General features: G+C 42.1%; 1 protein-coding gene across 3 annotated transcripts in view; it reads right to left on the minus strand.

The window, feature by feature from the left end:
* The window catches only part of LOC127633544 (retinoic acid receptor alpha-A), a 324,627-nt gene that overhangs the window by 109,072 nt on the left and 191,250 nt on the right, over positions 1 to 24,305 (minus strand). The window contains exon 1 of one of the 3 annotated variants that reach the window (XM_052112720.1): positions 10,465 to 11,472. The exons of the other annotated variants lie outside the window; for them this stretch is intronic. Within the exon in view, the coding sequence (XP_051968680.1) occupies positions 10,465 to 10,606 (142 nt within the window). The 5' untranslated portion in view covers positions 10,607 to 11,472. Of the gene's footprint in view, positions 1 to 10,464; positions 11,473 to 24,305 lie in introns of those variants that run through there. 3 annotated transcript variants of the gene reach the window in all.

A 24,305-nucleotide genomic window follows, 5' to 3' on the forward strand; every position in this document is an offset into this window, starting at 1 on the left:
CCTGCCCTTAAAAAGCAGAGGTCTGTCCAGGGTTTGAAGGTTTAGCGGCAGGCAGAAGTAACTTTTACGTTGTGCGTGCCGCGGCGCCATGCTCGTCTCGGGACTCGAGTCCGGAGCCAGTGCTGAAGTGGTCTCATATGCATCAACCCCAGCGGCGCGGCCGCTGCGGAGGATGCCATATGCCCCAGGAGCTGTTGGAAACGTTTTAGCGGGACCACGGCGCCTGGCTTGAAGGAAGCGAGGCATTTCAGCACTGACTGAGCACGCTCGTTGGAGAGACGTGCTGTCATTGAGACTGAGTCTAACTCCAGACTGAGAAAAGAGATGCTCTGGACCGGGGAGAGCTTGCTCTTTTCCCCGGTTGACCTGAAGCCCCAAACGGCTGAGGTGCCTGAGCACCTGGTCTCTGTGTGCGCATAGTAACTCTCGAGAGTGAGCCAATATGAGCCAGTCGTCGAGGTAATTGAGTATGCGTATGCCGGCTACTCGGAGCAGGGCAAGAGCTGCCTCTGCGACTTTCGTGAAGACGCGAGGGGACAGAGACAGGCCGAAGGGGAGGACTTTGTACTGATACGCCTGGCCGTCGAACGCGAACCATAGGAAGGGTCGATGTCGAGGGCAAATTGAGACGTGGAAGTACGCGTCCTTCAGGTCTACCGCTGCGAACCAATCTAGATGCCGGATGCCAGATAGAATTTGTTTCTGGTTGAGCATTTTGAACGGGAGTTTGGACAAGGTCCAATTGAAAACTCGCAGGTCCAAGATCGGTCGTAAGCCGCCGCCTTTCTTGGGTACAACAAAGTAAGGGCTGTAGACACCCTTCTTCGTTTCGGTTGGAGGGACAGGCTCTATCGCGTCCTTTAATAGAAGGGAGGTGATTTCTTCATGCAGGGAATGGGCATGTTGGCCGTGTACTGCAGAAAAATGTATGCCCACGAAGGGGGGCGGAGACCTGGCAAACTGAATTGCGTAACCGAGTCGAATGGTCCGGTGCAGCCAGCGTGATGGGTTGGGCAGTGAAAGCCACGCCTCTAAGCTCCGTGCTAGGGGCACCAAGGGGACGAGTTTTTTGGACGTACCCGGCGGGGCTTCGCAGCAGTGCGGAACACGTAACGCGGCGTCGGGAGGCAACGTGGCGTCCCGAGGCTCCGGTGCTGGGAATAAACTCAAAGCGCTTACCTTGCTCCGCGCACCCGGCAGGGGGCGGGTTCGTGACTGAGGAGGAGGTCTGATGCTGGTGTCCTCTGGACTCGTCTGAACCGGCCGGCCGGGGAACAGTCGTGAGGCTGAAGGAGGGGACACCGCGTCCATGGAGCCGGGACTGTTGAGGCCTGAAAGCAGAGTGCCGTAAGAACGGCATTTGCGGGCCAGGTGACCCCAGAGACAACAAGGAAATAGCTCTATAGAGTGTAACGAATTTAACAAAAAATTCTCCTCCCGGCCCTCCACCGGGGAACGGAGTGGTCTTACCAGCTCCGGAGCTAACGTCTCGGTCTCTGGGTCTGTCATCTCAGGAGCGCCTGGGAGCCTTCTGGGTCCTCAAGGGGGTCCGTGAGACGATGGGCGTCCAACTTCTGTGGGGGGGCTCAACGCTGGGGCTGAGAGCTGGGCCCACTCACTTGTTAGTTGAGGCGGAGCACCACTTTCTTTCTTTCTTGAAAGCCGCAGGAGGACGCCCTCGGCGAGCAGACAGGGCATGGCCCCTGGCGGCAGGTTTGCGGCAGGGCAGGATGCTTTTTTGCTTGAAAATAGCCTTCGTCTGTTTCTTCACCACTGAGGACTGCTGGGCGAAGTCGTCAAGTGGTGTCGCCGAATGGACGGAGCTGGGAGACGGGGGCGTTTGAGAAAGCGTGCTTTGTCTGCCTCCCGTACTGCCTGTCCATTGTTGCGTTTCTGGACCACGGAGTGGCCATCGCCTGTTCGAGTGCAGTTCCTGCAGCACGTCAAGAACAGGACTACCCAAGTGCAGATTTTGAAGTGCCCTGGCCCGGTGGACTTGCAGGAGGGGACCATGGCGTGCAGGGGGGAGCGGTCTGGGACTGTTCTACCACCAAGGGTAGCGAGAGCGGAGGAGCGAGGAAGCTGGGCTTGCTCAGCTCGTCATGCACGTCCGGGAAGGAATCCAGGGGGGGCGCGGCTGTGAGCGGCGCACATTGTCCCCAGATCGTTTTCATCGCCCGCGGCACCTGCCTCAATCCCGTGGGAAGGAGGCGAGGCGCGGGGGGCGGCTGAAGCGGCTTTGTCTCACTACAAGAGAAAGCCTACGACCGCAATGCTGTCATGGCTATGTTCTCGCACTGAAAACATAGACCATTCATAAAAACGCTGCCTGCGTGTGATCGCAACCCAGGAATGCAAGGCAGTTTTTATGACCGTCAGAGGTGAGGAGACATCAACCACATCCAGAAACTACACAGGGGAATATTTTTAAAGACGATATACACGGAAATATCATCTTTAAAAAGACGCGTCCTGAGAAGGACGTTCAACGCCGCTGTGTTTTGCTCTTTAGAGTGAAATTACTCTTTTAGAATAACTCTTTCGAGTTGTCTGCGCTGTCGAAGCGCCCAGGGGCAAGAATGCACAGCCGTGCACGAAGGAGAAAGCCGCTGTTGTGCCCCGTCAGATCCAACAGCATGCAGAGCGTCAGAGGATTAACCAGGAACTTGGTGTGTAACTCGCAGCAGAGTTCATGCACGACCATCGGCTCCGAAGAAATTTTCTGAATGAACTCCCGTATTTGCGCCGCTTAAATACCCGTATGTCCGGGGGCGGGACATGCAAATACTGGTTGCCAACTCTCATTGGCCTTTTTTCATAGTCCAGAGGTGAATATCGGCGCTCAAGAGAGACCCCTAGTGTCGCTTCTCTGACACAACGTGGAGAGAGCGACAGAAGGGGAACTAGGGATGCAACGTTATGAGATTTTGACGGTATGATGACAGTCTCAGAAAATATCACAGTTTCACGGTATTGCACAATTACTATTATCAGTGAAAACGGAAGGGTTAATTATTTATTTTTGAGCAAACACTATTATAATTCAAACTTGAAACCATTTATTTTATTGAAGTATGTGTATATAAAAAAAGTCTCCCTTTTGAAAATAAATAAATAGAAAAAATAAGAAAGTTAACAGAATTATAATAAACAGAATTATAAACATGATAAAAAAATATAATGTAATTAACATGTTATATTACTAAAGCATGTTAGTTTATATGTTACATTAACTACTAAATGAAAAATAACATCAACAGTGTGAGCTTTTAAAGTTATGTCCTACGATTATTAAAATTTAATATATACTGTATGTGCATGACAGTGAGGCCAGACTGCTCCTGTCTGTACCTTTAACTCAGTGATTCTCAACTGGTTTTGCTTCAGGACAGATTTTACATTGGACATCAAGTGGTGACCTGCCATAGATTAAACATAACCTGTATTTAATGTATCTTGGGTTGCATTTTCTTTATGTTGCATAGTTTTGTTCGTGGATTTCCAGTACAAGGACATGCATCAAGTGACATTATTTTTTTGTTGATGTCAACGTTTGACTTTCAGCACACAACTGAATTACTCAGACTGCATGACTATGATAAATGAATACTGCAAGAGTTAGATTAACATACAGGTGTGAAGGGACTTCAACATTTCTAAATTGCACAAATAATAAATACATGTACATATTTGTCTCTGGCTTGCTTTTGCTCGCATGTCAATGATGCCGAGATCTACTTTTATATTTCATTTATTCACTGAGAAGGTTTACCTGCAAAATTAGTAGCACCAAACATCACGAGCAGCCTCAAGAATGGACACAGTAGACGTATAACACTTTTCCTTGAGCAGAATATTGCACTACAGATCGCTACGTTTGTTCAAAGGGGAAAGCCAGATAGAAATAGCACACTCCCATGCATGGTTGCCAGATTGCACAAAATAAGTATAACATTAGGTGGTATTTTTCCAATTTGCGCAAGTATAAATCTCAAACTGGGGGTGTTTCGTCTCTTATCTGGTAACCATGAGCATGGTAAACACTTGTGGAGACGCGTTATGTCCCAATGCAAGTTAACTGAAATACCCAATGAAAAATAAAAATGCTTTTACGATAAATGAGGCTGTAAATTGCCCATGTCTGCTTTAGCTGTTTGCGAGATTATCATTAAATCTGCCTCGGCAGTCTTAAATAGTCGATCACTTGTGCGGCCGCCAAAATATCTTCAATGGGAGACCCATGGCATTGTTCTTTCCCTGCTGTCTGTGACCCAGTCCGAATAGACCAGATGAGAAACACTGCTTTAACTCACACACACACACACACACGTCAGACCCCCTCGCTTCTCTCTGACATTTGTGTGTGACGCAAGTTGACGACAAGGAGGAAAGGAGATGTGCACGCGCATGTAAGATTCTCCGTCCGGTTACATTTTTCTCTCAATACCATAGATAAGCAAATGTACATGGTATGATAACCGTCAATTTTCAAACCGTGGTATACCGTGAAACCCTAGCTATAACACATTAAACATATCTGCATTAAAGGTGTCATGCCGAGGTGTTTCCTTTAAAGACGCTTAACACGCAAGTTTTGCTTCAGCGGAGTGGCCTATACTTTGAGCTCTACATCAGCTGAAGCGGTTTGTAAAGTGTAGAGTACATCTGTTCTGTGATCTGTGTCATTCTTCCGCTCATCTGTCAGGTGTGAACTGAAGTGCTGCTCTCACGAGTCATCATTACAGTTTAATGTCATCTCATGTTACGTTAAATCAGATCAAACGACAATTTGACAAAGACATGTTTTTAGACTTTTTTTTATTATTGACGTTGTCGAAAACATTGACTAATCGTTTCAGCCCTATTTGAGAACAGCAACCTCTTATGTGGCTGATTGGATATACGAGCAGAAAAGCATAATTACTGAACACGGCCAACGAAGTGAATTGAGAAACTAAGACAACACTAGTCTAGCATAATGCAATAATGTTTTACACTGATATTAATGGCCAGATATGCACAACAGATCAAATATATTTTTGTGTATGGTTTTTTTACTGATACAAAAAAATGTCCCCTATTTGAACATACAGTATTTGCAAAATATATATATAAATACTACAAAAAATGGCCAGTTTCATATATGTAACATTCATTTTCCAACATACTTGTGGAATTTAAATATGTACACACAGTATATGCACAAATATATGAGGTTCCCCTTCTGTCACTCACTCAACATTGTGTCGAATGAGTGACACAAGGGGTCTTCCTGGGAGCCTCGCGCATCTCTGAACTTGAGAAAAGGCCAATGTGAAATTGGCAGACAGAATTTGCATGTCCCGCCCCCGGACATACGGGTATAAAGGCTCCCAAGGAAGACCCCTTGTGTCATATGAATGATTCATTTACATTTACATTTATGCATTTGGCAGACGCTTTTATCCAAAGCGACTTACAGTGCACTTATTACAGGGACAGTCCCCCTGGAGCAACCTGGAGTTAAGTGCCTTGCTCAAGGGCCCAACAGTGGCATCTTGGTGGTGCTGGGGCTTGAACCCCTGACCTTCTGGTCAGTAACCCTGAGCCTCAACCACTGAGCCACCACTGCCTCACTGTGTGTACACTGTAGTGTATTACAGGTGCAAGAAAGGTATTTTGATACCTTTTATTTGATGATTACACAACAATACATTTTTACAGACATTAGATCTATTTTATTTTTTAAAACATTTCAGAAAATTATACAAATTTTACATCGCTACGAATTTGACACGCGTTTTAAATGACATTTTAAAAAATATGTATCTTTTTTTACTATATCAGACAACCTTATTCATATGTAACCATATATCAGACATGGTCAAGATTTAGAGAACTTTTATATTTGGGGGTCCCTGGGTTGGAAAATGTAGACAAGCCCCTAATTAGATGATCAAAACTGTGTAAATAATGTATTTTTTAATATATATTTTTAATTTTATTTAGCAGACTAATATTTCTGACACTGTTAGAAAGATTTCACGCTGTTGTTTTCATCTCTGTCCGTAGGTCAGAGGTCATGGAAAATATCGACATCATTAACATTTATCGCTCGAATTGTAATTCTACTATAAACATTACATACTTTATTCATCAACAGAATTCACATGAAAGTGTTCTAATAACTTCATACAGTCTGATTCATTAATGCACAACATCATAAACTGAGATTTGTGTGTGTGTGTGTATGTGCATGTGTGTGTGAGTGTGTGAGAGAGAGAGAGAGTGTGTGTGTGTGTATTTGTGTGAGAGAGACAGTGTGTGTGTGTGTGTGTGTGTGTGTGTGTGTGTGTGTGTGTGTGTGTGAGAGAGAGAGAGTGGGTGTGTATTTGTGTGCGTGTTTTTGTGATTTACGAGGACAATTTTGTAAGTTACAAACTGGTAATTACAAGGGTATTATGCTATAAATGTGATTTATGAGGACATTTCTAGTGTCCCCATAATTCAAATCGCTTAAAAATCATACTAAACAATGTTTTATTGAAAATGTAAAAATGCAGAAGGTTTTCTGTGAGGGTTAGGTTTAGGGGTTGTGTTAGGTTTAGAGGATACAATCTATAGTTTGTACAGTATAAAAGTCATTATGTCTATGGAAAGTCCTCATAATGATAGGTAGACCAACATGTGTGTGTGAGAGAGACAGTGTGTGTGCGAGAGTGTGTGTGTGAGAGAGAGACAGTGTGTGTGTGAGAGAGACAGTGTGTGTGAGAGAGACAGTGTGTTTGTGAGAGAGACAGTGTGTGTGTGAGAGAGACAGTATGTTTGTGTGAGTGTGTGTGTGTGTGAGAGAGAGAGATAAATACGTAAATCAAAATAAAAGCCAAATCTTTGCTTGTTTTGTAGATTTAAAAAAAGCATTTGATTCAATCTGGCATGAAGGATTATACTTTAAACTTATTGACAGCGGTGTAGGGGGAAAAGCTTATGATGTGATCAAATCAATGTACGCAGCCAGTCAATGTGATGTTAAAATTGGAAACAAAAGAACCACATTTTTCCTTCAGCGGTGAGGAGTGAGAGAGGGCTGCAGTTTAAGCCCCACCCTCTTCAACATATATATCAATCTGTTGGCACAAACTATTGAACGATCTCCCGTTCGAGGACTCACTTTACATGATATCGAAATAAAGTGTCTCCTCTACGCAAGATGACCTGTTCTCCTGTCGCCCACTAAAGAGGGGCTACAACGGAGCCTGGCATTACTGGAGAGTTACTGTCAGACCTGGGCCCTGACAGTCAACCACCAAAAAACTAAAGCGTCTTCCAAAACCGATCCATGATCTCAGGGATTAACAAACATATTTTTGTTATCAAACAGAAGCATTGAAATCACAAAGATATACACTTACCTCGGCCTAAAAATCAGTTCTACAGGTCATTTTACTTTGGCTGTGAATGAACTCAAAGAGAAAGCACAAAGGGCTTTTTATGCCATTAAAAAATCCATTCAAATGTATATTCCAATTAGGATCTGGCTCAAAATATTCAAATCAGTCATTGAACCAATTGCATTATATGGCAGTGAAGTGTGGGGTCCACCTGTAACATTTGACTATTTAAATTGGGAAAAACATCCCATTGAAACTCTGCATCTGGAATTTTGTAAAAGAACCATTTATGTCCAAAGAAAAGCCCCAAATAATGGATGCAAGGCAGAATTAGGCCAATACCCTCTCCTTCTGAACATTCAAAAAAGAGCCATTAAGTTCTGGAAACACCTAAAAACAAGTGACCCCAACATACACCATTATAAAGCCCTAAAATACCAAGAGCTGGGCTCAGTGAAGAGTCCCTTATGCCAGCTTGTCCTGAGACTGACTGAGGTCACACCTGAGGAGATCGTCCAGTCTCAGGGACACTCACAAACCTACTGGTCGGACACTTGCGCGTTCACCAACGACGCAATGTTGCTGATCAATGAACATATCTTCCCTTCCCCTTCCCTACTCCACGATGGTAACGAAGTTGGTGTTCTTCGAAAACGAAGGACGAACTTCCGAGTGTGTGTGTGTGTGTGAGAGAGAGAGAGAGAGAGTGTGTGTGCATTTGTGTGTGAAAGAGTGTGAGTGTGTGAGAGTGTGTGTGAGAGTGTGTGTGTATGTGTGAGTGAGAGAGAGAGAGAGAGAGTGTGTGAGTGAGTGAGTGAGTGAGAGATCACTCACTGAAATCCAGAAGAGAGCAAATCTGTTTCCATTTGTCAGACACACCTCCAGATAACTATAATCACTGTGCCTTTACACACAGGACAGGACACCCAGAGAGTGACCCTATGCACTATTTAGTAGAAAAATATCAGCTAAATTCATCCATCCAGTTCAGATTGGCCAAACTGAAACAGACAGACAGAATAACGCAGGAAGAATACATTCATCATTGGCAGCACAAAGTCACACAAGTACATAAATTAAACTACTTCCACAGAATCAAGACTGATTATAAATTGGCACCATATTTGATCCATATTAAAGATTATGGACAAAGAAAGCTACTGTCAAAGTATCGTCTGAGTGAGCACAGTCTGTCTGTAGAGACGGGTCCACACAGACAGAACCGGAGACCCAGAGAGGACAGACTGTGTTCACACCGCACTGAAGGAGTCTGTAGAGACGGGTCGACACAGACAGAACCGGAGACCCAGAGAGGACAGACTGTGTTCACACCGCACTGAAGGAGTCTGTAGAGACGGGTCGACACGGACAGAACCGGAGACCCAGAGAGGACAGACTGTGTTCACGCTGCACTGAAGGAGTCTGTAGAGACGGGTCGACACGGACAGAACCGGAGACCCAGAGAGGACAGACTGTGTTCACGCTGCACTGAAGGAGTCTGTAGAGACGGGTCGACACGGACAGAACCGGAGACCCAGAGAGGACAGACTGTGTTCACACTGCACTGAAGGAGTCTGTAGAGACGGGTCGACACGGACAGAACCGGAGACCCAGAGAGGACAGACCGTGTTCACACCGCACTGAAGGAGTCTGTAGAGACGGGTCGACACGGACAGAACCGGAGACCCAGAGAGGACAGACCGTGTTCACACCGCACTGAAGGAGTCTGTAGAGACGGGTCGACACGGACAGAACCGGAGACCCAGAGAGGACAGACTGTGTTCACACCGCACTGAAGGAGTCTGTAGAGACGGGTCGACACAGACAGAACCGGAGACCCAGAGAGGACAGACTGTGTTCACACCGCACTGAAGGAGTCTGTAGAGACGGGTCAACACAGACAGAACCGGAGACCCAGAGAGGACAGACTGGGTTCACACTGCACTGAAGGAGTTGTGGAGGATGATCTTCACTTCCTCACTCACTGCAGTAAATATGAGACCATTAGAAACACTCACTTTACAAAAATAGCTCATATTCTACCTGAATTCCAGGACATAAATAACTTAGACAAACTCTCGTATCTAATGGGAGAGAAAGTCGAGTGTGTTCAGCTGCAGCGCAGTATGTGTCGTCCTGTCATCACATGAGGGAGAGAGACTGACCCCTCATCATACTACTGACCCCTATTCAAACTCATATTTTAATTGACGTTTTTCCTCCTTTCCTCATTGATCTCTGTATTTTACTTTGTCATTTGTATTTTTTTTATTATCATTATTATTCATTTATTGTATATACATGTTGTTTGTTGTTGTTTTTATGTTTGTAATGTGTTTATTACTCAATGCTTTGGCAACATTCTACACTGTATACAGTCATGCCAATAAAGCTCATTTGAATTTGAGAGAGAGAGATGTCCTGTTAAATGCTTATTTTATTTTATATTGTATAGTGTATAATATTGTTATTATATTTTGTATTTGATATATTACCTGGCACCATATTTTAAATCTATCTTTATTTGTTACTATTTTATTATTATTATTTGTCTTGTCATTATCTGTTTTGTGTATTAATGCTTTGGCAATATTGTATGTAAACACAATCATGCCAATAAAGTACTTTAAATTGAAACTGAAAAAATTGTGTGTGTGTGAGAGTGAGAGAGAGAGTGTGTGTGTGTGTGAGTGATCGTGTGTGTCTGTGTGAGAGGGAGACTGTGTGTGTGTGTGTGTGTGTGTGTGTGAGAGAGAGAGAGTGAGTGTGTGTGTGTGTGTATATGTGTCTGTGTGAGTGTGTGTATGTGTGAAAGAGTGAGTGTGTGTGTGTGTGTGTGTGTGCGACAGAGAGAGAGAGTAAGCGTGTGTGTGAGAGAATGAGTGTGTGTGTATGTGTCTGTGTGAGTGAGTGAGTGAGAGAGAGAGAGAGAGAGAGTGAGAGAGAGAGTGTATCTGTGTGTAAGTGGGTCACGGAGCACAATTGAAATATCAGTATATGGATGACAGACGAAGAGAATCAACACTCTATAAACAGCTCTATGGACAGATATGTGTGTATAAGTGTGTTGTACATGAAATAAAAGTGCACGTACAGTGGTTGGATCCGCTCCAGTGCTGCTGTCTGATGGAAGAGCTGAAGGGATGATGCGGGATCTTGTCTGGGATCAGACATCCTCTGCTCGGGTGATAATAATCCATCACGAGGAACGGGTTCACATCCACACTCTCATACATGATTCATCAACACAACACCGGATCTTCAACTGAGAGATGCGTCCGTGTCAGACATTCCCAGATATTCCCAGAGGAGATCAGGAAGTACAGGAGCGTGGAAAACTCATCATCGGAGGTCCGGATCGATCCAATCGATGTCTGATCAAATGCAATTTATTGCAAGAGAAAATATATTGGCAATGCTGTCCTTGTATGGAAAAGTGAAAATGATATAGATATTACAGATTATATGTGATGTAGACCGTACTCCAAATCCTCGATCGGTTAATTAATGCAAAAGTAAAACACAGAATTAATGAAGCAGCAATAAATCCAGTGAACCGTCCAGTGTGAAATAAATGATGAAGATGAGTTTGGTCCGATTCTGGTGTTATTTTATCCGTTTGTGTCTCTTGATTTGGTTCGTGCTGTCATCAAATTCTTTCAGTCTGGTTAAAGAGGTTTCTTTTAACTGTCTCGTCTCCTGCCGGATATAAACAGCAGTCGTGTGCAATCAGTTTGTGTGTGTGTGATTTAATCCGCTCTGCGATTGTGTGTTCGTGAGCGCGGAGCGGTGAAGACTGCGAGCAAGACCGTGACGAGAGCGAGCAGCTGTTTGTAAACCCCGCCCATGAGCGCTGACGACTCAAGAGACTGCGTCCAAGCCCCGCCCACATCACGTCTCTCTGCCACTTTTAATGGGTCAACTAACATAATTAAATATGCTTTTTTCTTTTTCTTTTTTTTTATAAAAGCACGGATACAGTCACCTACTGCCTGGCAGAAATACATTAAATATGTATCCTGAGAAGTATATATGTACACCTGTATCTAGTTCAGTGTTTCTCAAACTTTTTTCTTTGGTCACGCCCCCCACCCCATAATCTGATCTAAAAAGTTTGAAAATATTTTTTTCTCTCAAGTTTTTATTGAAAAAATAAGCTTTTAATAAATGAACTATATTTTCATTCAACTTCATGTAACGATAAAAGTTTTATAAAAAAAAAATGATAGAATGCATTATGTATTCACTGTTCAATCAGTAGATTAAAATTATTAAAAAACCTTACAATCTCTATAATTTAACAGAGCATACATCCAAATCTTGAAGAGAATCACATTTTATATGCCTATAAAAGGACTGTGTCACTGTCATAGAAATAAGCCTGGCATTCACCAAGGGTGCAGTTAATGCATATTTGTGTGTGTGTCATTCCATACAGTACATTTACACACCAACTTCTTAGGAATGTGCTATCTTTGTTTATATCGATGGTGCTTGACAGGATATGGACTATAATAGGACGCAGATGGTGGAAATCCCTGAGAAGAACCTCAGAATTCAATTGCACTTAATCCAGCCCATTTGCCCGTTGCACGTACAATTTCGTCAAACCTACTTGTGCCTAGACTTAGTGCATGCTTGTACGAAAATACCAAAACTACATAGCCATGCCCACTGACTTTCCACTTATGACTTATGTCATAGCACTGCGTTTAACGCTAGCACTCTTTAAATAGGGCCCTTTATTTTACTTATAAATCCAAAACTGACATGAAAAAACCCATAGAAAAATCCTGAGGAAACCCATGGGGAATTAACCTCCCATGTTCACCTACAAATTGACTTTACAGCTGAACAGCTCTTTTGAAATGTAAGGCTGATAATTCCTGTCTTTTTCTTACGGACCCTTTTCACAAACTTTAATGACGCATTCAAATCTAGCAAACTTTTTTGATATTTTTTTAATTTTTTTTATTTAGTGTCAATTTCAAACAATTTACTTTGTATTTGCATCTTTCTCTCTTTCAACTGCTGTAATCCACCAAGCTTAATGCACACAGAAGATATGGGACACTTCCTGTTTACCATTTTTCACCATTAAAGGAGATCTATTATGCACCTTTTTACAAGATGTAATATAAGTCTCAGGTGTTCCCATAATGTGTCTGTGAAGATTCAGCTCAAAATACCCCATGGATCATTTATTATACAATGTTATAAATGCCTCTTTTTGGGTGGAATCAAAAACAAACTGATTTTGAGTGTGTCTCTTTAAATGCAAATGAGCTGCTGCTCCTCACCCCTTTCCAGAAGAGGGCTGTGCCTTTACAGCTCGTGCTTCGGATACTACAGCAACAACAAATCAGAACCAAAATTACTTGACAGTGTAAATACCGGAGTTCAGCCATATATGTATGAATATATATATGCTTTATATTGACATTCACAAAGCAGTCCAGTGTAAAATTATTTGCAATTTATATGTTTTTGGGCACATTTCCTTCAAAAACCAAACTTGTCCACTGTGTCTTCAGTGGCTCTGATGCAGAGAGTACATGAAGACTCTTATGTTCACTTTTACAGCAACAACAGAACACTTATGATGCTTGTGAAGCTGAGACATTATTCTTCTCAGTGTATCTGCTCCAGCGCGGATAAAATGGGGGACTGTGTGTAGATCACTCGGGGGAGGATCTATGATAATATGGTGGAGTCTGCCACCAGTCATGGGCGTGGCCTGCTCTAACGGGATGTCACATTAGAGCAGATACGAAAGCCATTCATTTTGACACACTGTTTTTGATGAATAGAAATATAAGAGAGGAGTGGGTGGACTTTTAACATTGTAGGGTGGTTGTTTACACACACTGCCAATTCACATTTATGTACAAACACCATGTAAAAGTGAATTGTGCATAATAGGTCCCCTTTAATTTAATGCCTCGCCATGGCAACACCATTTGATATATAAAAATCTGTTTGCAATTTAGCATGTAACTGTGGTGGGCCTGAAAACCAGATTAAACTTTAGAATTTAAATAGGTTCAGAAATAATTTGGGCGCCAGACAGGTCCAAGCCTGCCTACTGGTAGATTTTAAACCCTAAAGGATAGCTCACAAAAACCACCAGTTACATACACCAAAAAAAAAAAAAAAAATCAAACACAACAAACAACTGAATGCAGTTCAATATGATATATTTTACCCCCATCCATAACACAATCATTAACAGAAGGTGAGTGGTGGTGGCGTAGTGGCTAAAGCACAGGGCTGTTAATCAGAAGGTCACAGGTTCTAACCCCATGGCCACCACCATTGTGTCCTTGAGCAAGACACTTAACTCCAGGTTGTTCTGGGGGATTGTCCCTGTAATAATTGCACTGTAAGTTGCTTTGGACAAAAGCGTCTGCCAAATGCATAAATGTAAATGTAAACAGAAAATAGAACTGTAGCTGAGAAAGTCTGTCGGTGATGCTTGACTCATGCACCTGTATTTTGAAATCAAAATCAGCAGATTTCGAGTGTCCTTTTCACTCACAAGTATCAAAAACAAAACAACAGGGAGGCAAGAAATAAAGGGTAATTAGATTGGCACGAAAAAGTTATTGAATTTAAAGGAAAGTAAAAACTAAACGCTACACTCACTCTGAGTGAGGCGCGAATGTGGGGCTGTGAATGTATGCAATTAGGTGTGTGCGGGTTTGTAAATCACTGACCATGGATGGCAGGGAGAACTATCCCCGGGAGCTTGAGGTTCCAGAGAAGCAGACACAAGTCGATTACCTGAACTGGTTACTTTACAACGGCCTTCGCATAAGATGACAACACTCTGCAGCCGGCATTAGGAAGTGCGTCGCGGAACCTCTTCACTCCGGCGTTAGCAACGACCAAACACAGAGTGCGTCCCGCTCTAGCTTAGGAACTGCTCTCATACACCCTCAGGTAATCCGTGCACCTCTCTTTTTACTAGATTCTCTCCACTCTCCCCTGTCTCCATCTTTACCTTCCTTTTGATCATTTTCACATAATTGTTTATGTTCCATATATGGGCATGTATGGGGCGGATTTTTTCATGCACCGCCACAAGCATCTTCAATGTCTTGGCATTATGCTGTCTAAATGTGGTGACATTTAGAGTTTAAAAGTTCAGAGACTGCTATATTAAAAAAAAAAACTAAATGGCCGACTTCGTATTGGATGGACCTAATGACTATAAATACGAAAGGTGTCCGGCTTGATGAGAACTATATGATCTATACGTACCAATTTTGGTGACTGTAGGTGAAAATGAGGGTGCAACAGAGGCCATCTTACACACCCATTTTAAAGGGCTACAGAGCCCCCCTACACGCCCATGCGCCCAGCCCTAATGGCCGACGACTCTGGTGTGTGTAAAATTTCATGAAATTGAGCATGCCAAGTGCCTCAAAAACATCCAAATATAGGAACAAATGAATAATACAATTAATGTGTTGCCATGGCAACATTATTTAAGATATCAAATATTCTTTTACAATTTTACATTAGCTGTGTCTTGATATTATTCTAAAGAATTTTGAAGCAATTCATGTAAACATATGAACGCTATTTCAAAGTCTGTTAAAAGTTAAAAGTGCCATACTTCCTGTTGCCAGTTGGTGGCGCAATGACCGTGACCCATAATAGCTGCTGAATTTTCATTAAAATCACACAATTCTCATAAAAGATATAAGGCACTTCCTGATTTATGTTTTTCACCATAAATTCATTCCTTCACCATGGCGACACTGTTAAAAATGTAAAAAATCCATTTGCTATTTAGCATTTTCAATATCTTATTGCCTATATTGCCTATGTTTGGTGCCAGTCACATGAATCTGTTTGGAGGAGTATTACAAAATTACAGGGCCTGCAATTTTCAAAAAATGCACATTCAGTCCAAAATAGCCAACTTTCTGTTGGGTGGAGCTTATGACTGTAATTTGGAAAGTTGTCCAGCTTGATGAGAACAATATATTTAGCAAGTTTGGTGACCGTAGAAGAATCTGAAACAGACACGCCCAGGCCTAATGGCCGACTACTCTGATGTGTATGCAAAATATTATGAAAATTCAAGCATGCCACAAGCATACCCGTTAAAAGTGCCACACTTCCTTCCACCAGTTGGTGGCATTACAACCGTGACCCAAAATAGCTACACCAATTTGATCAGCCCACAAGGATAAACATTTGGCTTAATTTTGATGTAAATCACATGATGCACGCAGAAGATATAAGACACCTTTACCCATTTTTTTCTGTTATTTTATTGCATCGCCATGGCAACATAGTTTGATATATAAAAAATCTGTTCTCAATTTAACATCGTCAATGTCTTGGAATGATGTCGCCCACATTTTGTACCTGTAACATGAAATCCCTGAGGAGTATATCAATTTCTAGAGCATGCATTTTCAAACAATCCAAAATGGCTAACTTTTTGTTGGTGCAGAGCTTATGACTGTCAGCACAAAAGTTGTCTAGTTTGAAGAGATCTATATGTGTACAAAGTTTGGTGATGATCGCTCAAATGGGATGTGCTACAGAACCCCCCGCACATTCCTCCGCACTTTCAGTGCTTGGGCCCTAATAATAATAATTAATAATAAATAAATAATAATAATAATCTTAAAAGAACAACAGGGTCTACGCACGTGTTTGGGCCATAACAATGTTAGTTACAGTGTCGTTCACAACTACATACATCAGTAAATAAAAGTTCTGGGCGATTTTCATAATGTATCATCATAATGCCATAATAAAGTTTGAGATGTTTTCATTTCAAGTTCCAGTTGCAGAAACACACATGAAAAGTTGTCTTATCAGATCAACAGAAATTAGGTAAACATTTAAAGTCTCTTACTATTGTCAAACCTCACGCTTTATGAATGATAAACAACATGTTTAGTTGTTGACCGCTCTCTAGTTCTCTCATCACTCATTCACTTCTCTTCTTTCTTTCTCTTTCTCTAATTTGCGTAATGTTATGCGGCTGAACTTTCTCTGAACCCATGGAAGTAGGCAGCCTCACCTCTCTATGACCCGCTCCATGACACTGATTCGCTTCCATGCCTTTCTCATCTGACATCACACAAAGGCGTTCCACCTTGTTCATCAACCTTACACAACAACCGCACTTAGCAAGATGAGCCATTTGCTTTGAACAACCAGCTGGAAGTTTCTGCAGAAAAAGACCCGGAATTAGTTGCGCAACTGACAGTCAACAGGCAATGCTCGCTTCTGGAGGAGGCATGGGAACTTTCTAATTCATGTAACTCTTTCTACTGAATATCCAAAGTATTTTTTCAAAAGTGACAAGAAACAGGGAAAGTTTTAAAGCGAGAAATGCACATTCTGAGTTCACTGTGCCAAAACGCAAATGCAAGAAGTTAAACGTCAACTTGAAAACTCTAAAACCTGCTATTATATGTTGTAAATGTGTCAAGACATAACAAGAATGGTGTACTCCTGTGTGAAATGTGACCATAATCTTAAGCAGAGGGTGAATTTAAATCTGCATGTGTGCTGTAATGCTGTATCTGCTGATAAGATAGAAATCCCAGCAGTCCGAAACAATGCTGTTTCTCTTATAGTCTCTGGGTAGATTGAGACGTGGATTGCTCTACCATTGTGGCAGCTGAACATTAGTTATAAGCATGTATTACATGCACAATTTGCTTTATTTGCAAATCCAGAGAATAATAGTAAGTGTGCTGCACCATTAAAAATTAAGCACAGTTTAGAGCTAATCCAGGATTTGTTGATCTAGGTTTTATTTTAATTGATTTGAGTTGCACCACATTATTTTAAACATGTCTCAAAGCTTAAAGGTAAACTGAAACTGGACTCACTGGTGTAACTAAACAACAAGAATGCTACTCATTTCACTTACTCTTGGATAAGACATGGATTAAACCACCGCAGTCGTAAGGATTTATTTAATGCTGCTTTTATGCCCTTTTTGGAGCTTAAAAATGTTGGACTCCATTGACTTGTATTTTATGAATATATTCACATCATATCTCCATCAAAATATATTAGCTTGTGTTCCACAGAAGAAAGTCATATACGTTTAGATGATTAAACTTAAAAGTAAATAATGAGAGAATTATCATTTTTGGCTATACTCTTCCTTTAACCTAGGCTTACTATAAAATTAAAACCAAGAACAATGATGGTTTAAATGTAACCCTGACTATATTTAACTTAGGTTTAAAGTTGGATGCAAATTAATTATTAGATAAACCTTGATATAATCGGATTAATCAAACCTACATAGTGTCTCAGTATGCATATGTGTGTGTGTTTCATGAGCAACATTCGGGATGAGAGAACTACACGAGTAAGAGGAAATAGGGTGTGAGTTTTTGTGATTCACTCGGAATGATGGCAGAAGACGTAAGTGTGCGCCGTCACGTGTGAAATATCTCAGGACTGGCGTTGCATTACTCCTGATTTATCCTCTTCATTCACACATGGCAGATTACATAACACACACACATGAGTGGAACCCCACCCCCATGCCAGTGCAGCCGGTGTATAAGTGTGGGGATAAAGGGGGGATGAGGGGGTAAAGTTGGCTTTATGGGCCAAACTGCTGGCAATAAATGTTGATAGTATACCTTTGAGGATGTTAAACTATTTTTATAACCCACACAAAAATATGTTATCTCCTGGAAGTTAAGAAAGGTGCCCTAAAATGAGACAATGTTGTTTGGCCTTTAACAGGGCACAGATGCAGTTCTGTCACATGCACTAGGTCGCTGTTTTCAAGGTTGATGTTACGACCTAAATTCATTCTCGGAAGGTTTTTCCCTGGAACAGTGACAAAAGATACAAATTAACATTAGCAAATGCGAGAATTCCGGCAGACCACAAAATTACTTTTATGTTGAATGCAAGGAGACCAATCTTACATATTAGAACTTCTGAGATTAATTTGGGTTGTAAGAAAAATTGGGGGCTCATCCAGGATCTTGCAAGAAGGCAGACCTCACAAGGTCTAAATAAAGAATCTTAGCATTTATAAGGACAGGTCTTTATTTTCCAAAGGACAAATAAAAAATAACAAATTAAGAAGAGAGGACAGCACTACTGTTCCACTACTAAATGAACTGAAAACTACAGCAAATCCTGATAATTTGGTGAAACTGCTGACTATTTTTCTATCAGTAAATGTGCGTTGTTTCCTCAGCAAAGCAGTCTTGGATTTAATTGACCTGTTTCATGATGTCACTGTATGAACGCGCTGACATGTTTGTGACCAAAACTCCATGTAACTTCAGTGTGCTGCGCTATGGGATGAGACAGGAGTCAGGAACATTTTTGTTTCTATTTGTAAATCTTGAAAAAGTGATACTGCTGCTTACTTACCAGAGCAAAAATGTTATTTATATTTTTCAAGAGACACAGCTTCATTTCACCAAAGTCAAGCAGTGGTGAAGGGGGTGAGCAGAGAAAAAAAACTTGTTGATCCTTCATCATTTATTCAGACATGTCAGTTATCTGTACACATGTGTGTCACGAACGCCGGTGAAGGCGCCCCCTCAACCGGCTACCGGAGATCTAGGCCGACTAGATTGAACGTCAAGGCCGACTCGCTCTCCAGTGCAGACTGACACGGCCGCCTTCGTGAACGGTTGTCAAACCTGCAACATGGCCAAGACCCCGGGACAACCCCCAGCCGGCCTGCTTCAGCCTCTGCCCATACCTCAGCAGCCCTGGTCCCACATCGCCATCGACTTCATGACCGATCTACCGCCCTCTCACGGGTACACCACCATTCTCACCGTCGTTGACCGGTTCTCAAAGGGATGCCGCCTAATTCAACTAGCAAAACTCCCGTCAGCTCTCGAAACCGCAGAACACCTCTTCCACTATGTCTTCCGCTACTACGGGCTCCCCGAAGACATCGTCTCGGACCGTGGACCTCAATTGTCCTCCAGGGTTTGGGCAGCCTTCTTCCGCCTGCTAAACATCAGTGTCAGTCTCTCCTCTGGATATCACCCCCAGTCGAACGGCCAGACGGAACGACTGAACCAGGAAATTATCAAATTCCTGCGCATCTTCTGCCAAGCAAACCAAGCCGACTGGAGCCGTTTCCTTCCCCGGGCCGAGTACGCACAGAACTCCATCTGCAAGGCCTCCACTAACCTAACCCCCTTCCAGTGCATACTAGGGTTCCAACCTCCTCTGTTCCCCTGGTCAGGCGAGCCCTCTGAAGTTCCCACGGTGAACAGCTGGCTGCAGCGCAGTGAGGCAGTATGGAACCAGGCCCACGTCCACCTCCAACGTGCCGTAAGAAGATCAAGGGAACATGCGGACCGGCATCGTCGTCCCTGTCCCAACTATGCCCCAGGACAGTGGGTGTGGCTCTTGACGCGTGACCTCTGCCTCCGCTTACCCTGTAAGAAGCTCAGCCCCAGGTATGTGGGTCCCTTCAAAATCTTGAAAAGAATTAACTCTGTCATTTCGCCTCCAACTGCCCGCTGACTATCGCATTTCCCCTACCTTTCATGTATCTCTGCTGAAACCGGCCAGTGGTCCGCGGTCTGAGGAGGAGGGAGTCAACCCCAGCCCCCCTCCCATGCTCGTGGACGGAGAAGAAGCATTCTTGGTGCGGGGTCTACTGGACTCCAGACGTCAGCGAGGTCGAATCCAATACCTGGTGGACTGGGAGGGGTACGGCCCGGAAGAGAGATCCTGGGTCGGAGCAAACGACATCCTCGACCCCAATCTCATCACTGAGTTCCACAGGACCAACCTAGAGAAACCGGCCCCCTGACCCCGAGGTAGACCCTGACGTCGATCACACCCTCGCTTCAGGAGCCGCTCACAGGAGGGGGGCTCTGTCACGAATGCCGGTGAAGGTGCCTCCTCAACCGGCCACCGGAGATCTAACTCACCCGAGTTCTAACCTCTAACCACACTTCCCATGACCCCACATACCTGGCCCGATTGCACGCAGCTGTTCCCCATTACCTCCACTCTATTTAAATCACGCGTGTATGTGCCAACATTGCGAAGTCTTGTTTGCCCCCAGCTGCATTACTGAGCGTTTCCAAAATAACCTACAACTAGATCTCTTGTGTACTTACCTTGCCTGTCTACGACCACGATCACCTGCCGCCTGCCCTTGCTACCTTAACGACCTGTCTACCTGTCTACGAAAACTGCTGCCTGCCTCGATCCACTGCCTGTCTGACCACAAACCTGACTGCATATTACATTCCTTGCCGATATCGAACCTTGCCTGTTTTTGACCTGAACCCTGTCTCTAAATAAAGACTGCTCATGGATCCCAATCAACCTGAGTCTGCGTTACAATGTGAATTGTATTTATAACATCATCAATTCTGATACAATTAAACTGGAAATGCACATAGGATGGTGGAATAAAGGTATGTTTTAATTGTAACATTGTAATAAATAAAAAATGCACTTTAATGTCAATATACAGGATATATTTAATGTGTACATATATTAATGTAGGTCAGTAAACAACATATCAAAAGATTTATATATATATTATAAATTAACTTATAACTAAATATACTACGCTATAAAAGAGACAACATGAGTAAAACATAAAAGTAGTAAAAAGTATTCTTGTGTACTCGCCGGTCACACGTCAGACTCACCGGCATACGGAGATGAATCGTGGATAAAATCAATTTAAATGTCAGCGATTTTGCAATATTTGTGCTGACTTTAGACCTTTATATACTTTTCCTGTGACTTGGCTTGAATCAAAAGCAATTTTTTTATGTTTTTCTTGATATCGTTTCATGGGTGTTTTTCCATTCACCAACATTGTTCCTCCCGCTGTTGGTCACAAATACAGCAGCTGCGAGGAAAAAGTGACGTTACTGAAACAGGTCAATAATTCATCTTTGAGAACAACGTGAAGACTGAAGGACCAACTGGACATTGTGATATAATTTGGAGTCCGACTTCCTCTTGACACCCATGTTCCTGAGCACCACCCTGTTTGTGTAATTCTATTACCAATGAATCCTCTTGAAACCAAACGCTGCTTTTCATCTTTTACTGCATGGCCAAAATGAGTGAAGCTTGTGAGTTACAGAGGGCTGAGAAGTGTGTCCACAGAGACGAACTCTGAGCCGCTGTGTTCTTGGATCATTGAGCTCCAGCATTAGATTTTAAGATCTGGTTTAACTCAAAGGATGAAATCAGGAATCTTGAATTGGTGATGTGGGAACACCTCTCAGCGCATGAAGAACTGTGAGAAGAAAGTTAATGAACTAACTAACTTGGGCTAGTTTTGTAGTTTCCTGGGCAATTATTAATGTTACTGAGCTACAAGACATGAATACAAATAAAATAACTTCTAGCCCCAACCCAGAACTTAAACGTCCCTTAAAATGTTCACAGTTGTAACCACATTTGTGCCAAAATACAATGGTAACTACAGTTATTGTCTCTACTGTGAAGCTTACATTAGAGTAAGAAACAAAGTGTCTTTGTTTTATTCAGCAAAATTACATTTGGCATTTCAGAACTTTTTAAAACGGATCTCCATTATGATTAAGTCACTGTGAGCCCACTTTGAATATTTTTATATTAAAGTGTAACATTCACCTTGTCCCGTTTTGCCCTTACCTCTTCTTTGCCCATTTCGTCCCGTATTTAACTCCACAGTCCCCTTGTTAGCGTGCATGTTCCCTGTTATTAGTTTCACCTGCAACCGCCCCCTCTGGCTCTCGCGCTCGCTCAAATTCATCAGAGTATTAGTTTCACCCGCACTCGTTCTAATCACTAGATTATTAGTCTCACCTGCACTGTTTGTCTTCCCCTATATATACGCTGCCCTTTCGCTTCACTCTTGTTGGTTATTGTTTAGTTTACCCCTTCGCTTTGCCAGCTCTAGTGTTCCCCTAGCTTCCCCTGTCTTTTCCTCTCGCTTGTTTCGTTTGATATACTCTGATTCCCCGGCTTCGACCTCACGCTCCCCTTAACTACTCTTCACTGGATTTGCCTTTTTTGTACTGTTGCCTGCTTTGTTGAATAAAGCAGTTTTTACTCCGACATTGTGACAGTCTCGACTTGTGTTCGTTACATAAAGCTATTCCCTCCACTTCAGAAAAACAATGTACTTTATGGGGGGAATTTTACCCTAAATACTATACTTGTACTAATTGGTCAGTTATTGAAACCTTTGATTTAATCACCTTAAAAAATGAAAATGACAAATAATTGTTTTGTATCAATATAAATGTGACAATTTCAGGGATTCTCATTAGCTACATAAATATGCAACATTTTCAAAGTTAAATTAAATATGATATCAAATGATATCAAATGACCTCAAAATCAAACTTTGTTACATGCAATGATCTCATGGATCAGAAACATTTAGCAATGTATAGTGACAAACAGGTGTTTAGGAATGTGCTATGGTAGGTTTTGTTGCTATTTAACGTTTGGGAGAAAATTAAAAAAATTCTTAATTGACCCTCGGGGTGGCTTAAGCCCCACTGTGCCGTACAGTAAGTGTTCAAGGATATTAGTAACAGGAAAAAAGTAGAATGGACAAATACATAACCAGTCAAACATTTTAACACACCTACTGATTATTTACCATTACTAAGTGCACTGTAATAAATAACCAAGATTTACCAAGTAATGTCTTAAAATACTGTATTCAGAATTGTATGCCGTAACAACAAATGAATGTAAGAAAAGACATTATAATATTGCACTGCATTGTGGGATAATAGTGTTTAATTTGAAGTCACCGTTATTGTGTTTAAGAATACAATATGTTGCATTGAAAAATATCAGTTTAATATAGTGACTGACTTCAGTTTGATCTCAATGTGAAATCACCCATATTTGGGTGATTTCAGATAACTAAGTTGACTATAACTTTAGACACAAAAGGGAAGAAAATTATTTTATCACACTAAAATCATGATTATACGCACATTGATTATGTCTTGAGTTTTTTAAAGTTCAAAAATTGGCACTTACAAGTTCCTAATTTTAACCAGAATTGATTTAATTATTTTGTGGTAGTGAACATCATGCCACAAATGCTGTCAATTGAGCTTAACTTAGTACTGAACCTGGAATATTCCTTTAATTGTAATAAATTGTTGAAGTAATACTGTAAAATATACTGTGAATGTCATGCAACTAGTAGCCAGGAATATACTGTAAACTCACACTCATTTTTTTCCAGTGTGTGATTAAGTGTCTCCAAACTGTTGTGTATCTCTGCTTCCCTATAATAACTGTGTGAGTTAGTAGTGTTGCAGGAGGTCGACAGATCATCACAGAGTGAATGAAAGCTGTAACAGGCAGTTTAACAGGATGCGTGTTTCATAAATCTAGACACACAACAGACTCCACGCGGCCTCACATTGTAGTCTTATTCTGTCTGATCCATCATTTTTTAAACACAGAGAGGCATGACCCCTTTAATGTGCCCTGTTGAGCACACACTGCAGCGCTGGCGAGAGCTCTTTACAGCATATGGCTGATGTACGGCGCTCATAACCTGCTATACCCCAAACAGAGTCTGTTCCTAAAGATCTCTTTCTACACACAGTGGGTCTCAAAGTGTGCAATCATCATCATCATCAATAAGTTTGCACCTGAATGAATCTACATTAAGGATAAAATGTACAACCAACTTAAACCACACAAACACACAAATGACAGACTGTAGGTGTCCTTACAAACATGATTAGACATTAAGATACTATGGGGCAGATTCATTAAACAGTTGCGGCACTTTTGCACGCTGTTTTTCAGCGCAAAAACCTGCGTCTTATTTACTAACAACCCGCAATCACTTTTAATATTTCAATATTTAAAATAGGTCATTGTCAATCCTTTCCGTGCAAACATGCCTCCTTTCCATGTAAATGTGATGCTCTACAGTCCCGGCAG

The sequence above is a fragment of the Xyrauchen texanus genome, chromosome 40 (genome assembly GCF_025860055.1).
Source record: "Xyrauchen texanus isolate HMW12.3.18 chromosome 40, RBS_HiC_50CHRs, whole genome shotgun sequence".
NCBI lineage: Eukaryota > Metazoa > Chordata > Actinopteri > Cypriniformes > Catostomidae > Xyrauchen > Xyrauchen texanus.